Source organism: Gouania willdenowi, chromosome 12, assembly GCF_900634775.1.
Source record: "Gouania willdenowi chromosome 12, fGouWil2.1, whole genome shotgun sequence".
Taxonomy (NCBI): Eukaryota; Metazoa; Chordata; class Actinopteri; order Blenniiformes; family Gobiesocidae; genus Gouania; species Gouania willdenowi.
In genome coordinates, this window is record NC_041055.1 from 1,442,354 (window position 1) to 1,449,471 (window position 7,118).

Genomic DNA, 7,118 nt, shown 5'->3' on the forward strand with positions numbered 1-7,118 from the left:
TTACAGTTATTTGACTCATTCTGGGCATGTGCAACTCTGCGGCAATGACGCACTGGTGACGATACAAACCAAGATGGCGGCGGCCCGGACTACAGCCGACATTATGTAATAAAGTCCTTAAAAGACATGGATATAATGAAAAGCAGACTTTCACACGGACACACACGGACTAATTAAACACACACGGACTTATTAAACACACACGGACTTATTAAACACACACAGACTTATTAAACACACACGGACTTATTAAACACACACGGACTTATTAAACACACACGGACTTATTAAACACACACAGACTTATTAAACACACACGGACTTATTAAACACACACAAACCTCAGTAAACACGGTAAACGGAACAGGCTTCACCGCTCGGCTGGCACTAGGACCCAGAAGCAGAGTAAGTGCGTCCCCTATCCAGCCTTCACAGGCTGTAACATCATCAGTTTATCATTTTACCAGTTATTAGAGCTACTGTCTTTACCAGTGAGATAATATTTATTACTGGTGATTGTTTTCTGGAGTTTTACTGGAATTTTTACCAGTGATTAGTTCATTTCTCCCTTGCGCTCCGCGGTCCAAACTGACACCGTAGCCACACACATATAAGTGTGTCACACACGTCACTCAGTCACATTAAGGAAGGTTGTGGTCATTATACGGGGTGGATTAAATAATGAATAAAGGATTGTTTTATCCCGTTCTTCTCCGTGTTATTATCACATTATAAAAAAGTTTAAAAATAGCAGGAATTAGTGCTGGTCTCTGACGGTCTTGACGGAAAATCACGAGTCCGGGAAGCCCGAGTCCGAGACAAGACCAAGACCTTTAAAATTTGGTCTCGAGACCAAGACCGGTCTTGACCACCACAACACTACATTCTCAAACACTCAATGACAATCAATCAATCAATCTTTATGCACGTTACAAAGCAACAGAGCAACAAAATTTCATTTCAGTTTCATCCCGTCCAAGAAACATGAAAATACAATCCCATATAACATGGGAGGACAAGGGCGTCATGTCTACACAAACATCTTGGTGAGTAAGAGACAGCCTCGGGAGCCAATGATGATAAGCGATTTGTTTTAGATTCAAACCAGCACAATTTTGGTAGCCTTGAGTCGTGGTCTCCAACAGCAATCCAACAAAGTGGCCTTAACTAGCATATTATTTCTCCAAGTTGGTTTCAATTCTATGTAATTGTTCCAAAGTAGCCTCCAGCTTACTTTTGAGTTTGTTCATCACGAGTCTGAGTATTAAGGGCCCTGCACAATCCATCAGAAATGACTGAAAGCCTTTTCCAAACAGCTGCCAATGTAATACAGACTTTGCGATAGGTCAGAAAGCTGCCAGCTCCAATCAGCAGCATGCCTACGATCATAATTCCAATCATGTAGATGTCTTTCACGTCGTCAATAAAAGAATGAACTGACACATGACCCTCTGCCAGGAGTCAAGCACGTATCCAGCAGCAAATGTTCCATCCGGACCGGCGGGCTCACCTCTGCCCGTTCTTTTTGTCGACAAAATTTGGTCAATTGCATTGAGAGACCAACTGATCAGTTCCATCATTTTAGTTTTTGGATAGGGGTGTAAAGAGAGGCTCCTATTAGATTCACAAGACAAAACAAGCAGCAGCACCAAGGGCAGATAAGGAAGGGAGAGTGAGCAGAGAATGACCACCTTCGTCGAGTGCAGGAAGAAAAAGCATTTGACGTCTTATTCAAAAAGTCAGTTGATTTCACTGATCCTTGAGGGTCTTTGGACAGATAAGGTGCAGAGCCACGGACTCGAACAACCTCTGCCTCTCCTGCAGCTTCTCCTCCAAACACTGAACCACTACGGGATCCACGCTGAGGTCGAACTTGTTGGCGAACAAGTGTCCGTAATTGAGCAGCCAGCGCAGCTCCGCGGCCCCGAAGATGCAAACGCTGCGAACGTGTTGTCCGGAACATGGAGGGTACAGATACTCCTCCAGGTACTCCCACTTCACCAGCCGAGTCCTGCTCATCAGGTCCGTGATGTCCGGCTGGGAAACGGGAACCTCTCCTGGAACGCCGGGTAGCCGCACCAGCGTGGCCCAGAAGTGCTCATCGGGGGAGTAAGTGTCCTCGGACCAGGACAGGAGGTCTCTGACCACCTCTGAGGAGTTCATGTGAAGGACCAACTGGTGGGATAACACAAAGTAGGCGTTCCCAATGAAGATCTGGATCCCATGAGGTGGTTCCGTTTTCACCTGGTCAGTCTTTTGAAGGACAGAGTCTTTGAGCTGGTGGTGGAAGGTGAAACGCTCCTTCTTGGCCTCGGAGGGACGGCTTGTCTCCAACATGTTGGCACCATTTAGGTTCTTCAGCTCTGAGACCAGCTCCATGTTGGACCTGAGGGGGAAGTCCTGGCCACACAGGTTGATGACGTACTTCCACTGGACGTCCGACCTCAGGAGGTCAGACAGGCAGTTAAGATCTGCTTTGAGGCGGCTGAAGCTGGCGTAGACCACGTTCTCCAGCTGGCTGGAGATGAAGACGTTGGGCAGACATCGAGCCAAGCCTTTCATGGCTGAGATGAACTGAAGCGGAGACTTCAGATCGTAGTGGATGCAGAAGACGTGAGTGGGTGAATAAAGGGCTCGGATCAGCCTCTCCACCATCCAAGCAGATTTATGGACCACCAGAGAATAGGCAAGAGGAAAAAGCTGCTCCTCCTCAGAGAAGCACACGTTCTCATAACCTCGGATCTTCAAGAAGGACGAACAGTCGGAGGTGAGCTCAGCCAGAGCCTCATCGCTCACCTCCTCCACCACCCGCTGCCTCCTGATCCACAGGGACTTCCCCACTTCCACCGGGTCCATGTCGTAGATTGCTGAGCAGTTAATGGGGTACCTGTGGAGGTTCGTGGTCCTCTGTGCTGCTGAGGACCCAGCACTAGCACTGTAGGTGATGCAGATCCCCAGGAGGAGGCTCAGGATCAGCAGAGAAAGCAGCAAGCAGCCGAAGAGCTGCCGTCGAATTCTCAGGAACCAATATCTCCTCCTCATTCTGCGGAGAGACCAGACATGATGTCACATGACGAGAAACAACCAGAGGTGGCAAAAGTCCTATTCTTCAGTACTCAAGTAAAAGTATAGATACTTGAATTAAAAATACTCTGGTAAAAGTAAAAGTATTGAAATTGCTCCCTTACTTGAGTATAAGTGAAAAAGTACATGCTACTAAATGTACTGAAGTAAAAAAAAGAAAAATTTAAACAATTTAAACAAATGTCCATTCAATAACAAAACCAATTTAAACCAGAAAATTCCGTCTTTTATTTTTCTAAAGAATTTGTAGAAAACATGGAAATGAATTAAATCTGTTACCTTTGAACACCTGGAGAATGTAGCACTCATTACAGATTACATTTGTAAATAAAATGTTTCAAGAAAAAAAAAAATGCAAATGCTCAATAAAACCCTGAGCAACTTTGAGTTTAACATTTAAAAAAACTTGAAAATGTTTACTATAAAACTAAAGGACCTGATTAACTAACTATCAAACCACCAATTTTTTTCATTTAGTTTCAAGAGAATCAGGTTCTCCAGGTTTGTGGAGACGTGGCCTTTGCAGTTGTTTACGTCTTTTTACGTTGTGACGTCATCTTTGAAGGTCTTAAAAACAACAAGCGCATTCTTCTGTTGCACAATTCTTGTACTAAACAACAACAATAACACTTAAAAACGTATACAATCTACAAAAATATGATAATACAGCAAATGACAGTAAAAACAAACAAAATGACTCTAAAAATACACAAAACTGCACAATAATGTGGAAAATATACTAAATAATAGCACAAAAGCACAAGCAATGACAAAAACACACAAATTGAGAGAAATGTGACACCAAAAACACAGAAAACGACAAAAAGTAATAAATTCACAACAAAAACAAACCAAAACTAAACAAAATAAAAATGAAAACTAAATAAGAGAAACAAATACTAAATGATACAAAAATACACACAAACAACAAAAATGCACAAAATGACAGAGACAAAAACTAAATGATACAAAAAACACAACCATAAAAATGTACATCTACAAAAAACACACAAACCTACACAGCAAAAATAGACTACTCAAAGACAAAATATACTAAATGACAGCACAAACGTACAAGCCACAACAAAAATGCACAAAATTATAACAAAAACATACAAAACGAGAGAAATATTCCAAATAGACAAAAACAAATAAATTTACAACTAAGAAAATAACCAAAAATACACAAAATGAAAATAAAAACATAAAATAAGAAGAATATACTAAAAGATAACAAAAATACACAACACAAAAGTGCACAAACTGAAACAGAAATTTAACAAAAAACACACACAAAATTTGAGAATATTTACCACAAACACACCAAAAACAAAAAAAGAAATAAATTGACATCAAAAACAAACCAAAAATACACCAAATTAAAATAAAAATACACAAAACAACAAAATATACAAAAGTTACAGAAATATTTGCTCATTATTCCAAATGCTGAGATAAATGTTTGATGATAATGTGACTCTCAGATCAGAGTTTTGTTGCCCCTACAGTGATAAAAGTTCATCTCTGCTCTGGGAGAACATGCAAACGTTGCACAGAGACTATCTTCATGTTGTGATGCTACTTTATTTTATATTTGATTATAATGTAGCCTATATTTGACTGTATGTAGTAAATCTGGGTTATTTGCTGGTGATGGGCGCTGATTGTATAGTTGATAAAATAAACAGCAACTTTTTGCTACATTTAGCAACAAACCACGTTTAAAAAAACCTGTGATTTTTCTTATGTTGCTTTTGACCAGATTTACAGCAATGTTTGAGAAATGTCTGATATTTACTTTTCTTGTAAAAATATATTAAATCAAAATCTAAATGTTCAATATTAAATCAAATTTTAAATATTCAATATTAAATCAAAATCTAAATGTTCAATATTAAATCAAAATCTAAATGTTATAATAAATAATAATACATCAGTTTTATATAACACATTTTTGGACAGGATCGGGCTATGACAGGGTGGGATGGCCACACATTATGTCTAAATGTTACATTTATATAGAAATGTTAAATCTAAATGTGGAGTGCAATCACTCCATGAATAGGCTGCGGATAATGATCTTCGTGTGATATTTTATGCTGGTACTTCTGGTAAATTTGCATATGAGCTAAATGTTTAGTATCACCTGAGATTTAACATTTAAAATTTAACATTTAGATTTAACATTTAAAATTAAACATTTAGATTTAACATTTAGATTTTACATTTAAAATTTAACATTTAGATTTAACATTTAGATTTTACATTTAAAATTTAACATTTAGATTTAACATTTAAAATTTAACATTTAACATTTAGACTTAAATCTAACATTTAGATTGACATATTTTTTTACAAGAAAGGTGAATATCAGAAATTTCTCAAACATTGCAGTAAATCTGATCTAAAGCAAATTAGGAAAAATCACAGTTTGTTGCATAAAGTTGCTGTTTTTTTTAGCTTCAACATTCAAATCGATCACGTGTTTTTTCTCACCTTATTTCTTTTTATTTCTCAAGAAGAAGTCCTGAAGGAAACTTAGATCCCAGTTTCAATGTTTTCCCAGTGGTAGCTTTGGGTTAAGGTTTAAATGTAGTCAGTGGAAAAGCGCACGCTGCGAGTTCATCCTCACATCCTGCATTTTGCACAAGCGTGAAGTGACCAGACCAGGATGACCTCCAACCTCCAACCTCCGAGTCTAAGCTTCATGATGTGAACTCTTCATCCAAACTGATGTTAAACTCCTTCAAAGTTCTCCCATGCTCCTCTGAGTGGCTGCGCCTCATTGGAAGCAGATGAGAACAGAGCGCGTGCATTTCATTACTCATTGGTCGAGCCTTTGCCTTTGTTCCTTTGAGGAACAAAGGCAAAAATGCACTTTTGGCTCTGATCCAATGATTATTATACACACGGTGTCTGTTTTTCTCCCAACATCTCACTGTCAACCAAGGAAGTAAATAGACTAAGTAGTTAATACTCAAAGTTAGAAAAAGTTCTACGAACTTAATTATGTCAGGTTGGTGCAACATGTTCCTTTTTGAGTAACTTTAATAGTTTTTGAGTAAACTGAAGTATATTTGTTTATAGTAAGCATAACTTAAAAACATATCTTAAGTACAACTTAATGGAATTAAGTAATTACACGCTAAGAATGATAAAATACTGTTATTTCTGTTGTTTCAATATAGGGATTATTTAGAAATAAACCTAATTTATAGCACAGGCTAAAACACAATTAAATTTCAAAGATAGATAGATTCCTTTATTGTCATTCAACATAACAGAGATGCACTGCAGAACGAATTGACGTTATAATTACGTTGTATTTAGCCACAACAAAAACAGTTGGATAAAAAAAAGGATAAAAACCAGTTCAGAGAAGGATTCAGTATAAATATATCAGTGCAAAATGTGCAACCGGTCTTAATAGAATAGAAAGTACTTCACCAAAAAAGTAATTGATCATAACAAATACATAATTAATAATAATAACAATTGCAATCATAGCCTATTAAACCAGTAACAATTTGATTGGTTCAAATTATTATTATTGTTATTATTATTATTATTTATATTTTATATAAATATATTTTATTTATTTTCATGTATATATTTAGCTTATGCAAGTTTTAAACAGCTTTTTATTAATTAATCTTGTATTCACCATCCGAAGCAGAAGGAGGCGCTAATGCGTACAGGTTACCACCAGAGCCGTGTAGAGAGAGTTGCGACCACAGACGTCATACTACGTAGACGTATGTGGAGGGACACGTCAACAGCGCCGCCATCTTGGACCGGTGGTGGTGGAAGCAGCAGTGCATAGACATTACGACAGAAAGAGGTATTTCTCAATTTCTAAGTAGAATTATTCGTTGAATTTTGAACCGATTTCTAAACTGTTTATTTTTTTAAAAACGTCACAGATGTAGCTTTGATACAAGGTGAAATGCTGGTTATACCACTCAACACTTAATCTCCACACTCACGTCCTTGAATATTTCATTTCTTTGGATACAATAATTAATGATGATGAC

At 37.8% G+C, this 7,118-nt stretch overlaps 1 protein-coding gene across 1 annotated transcript; it reads right to left on the reverse strand.

Annotated features, from left to right (window-relative positions):
• Positions 1-905: 905 nt before the first annotated feature.
• On the reverse strand, positions 906-5,886 carry LOC114473600 (beta-1,3-galactosyl-O-glycosyl-glycoprotein beta-1,6-N-acetylglucosaminyltransferase 4-like). Its single transcript, XM_028463332.1, has 2 exons — positions 5,581-5,886; positions 906-3,043 (listed from the first exon to the last, which is right to left on the reverse strand). Exon 2 carries the CDS (start codon positions 3,040-3,042, stop codon positions 1,750-1,752), a length of 1,293 nt encoding a protein of 430 aa, XP_028319133.1. The 5' UTR covers position 3,043; positions 5,581-5,886; the 3' UTR covers positions 906-1,749.
• Between the last annotated feature and the right edge of the window lie 1,232 nt (positions 5,887-7,118).

Bases quoted from the DNA above. Each gene is read 5' to 3' on its own strand.
- LOC114473600 (XM_028463332.1), bottom strand. From the start codon at position 3,042: ATGAGGAGGAGATATTGGTTCCTGAGAATTCGACGGCAGCTCTTCGGC.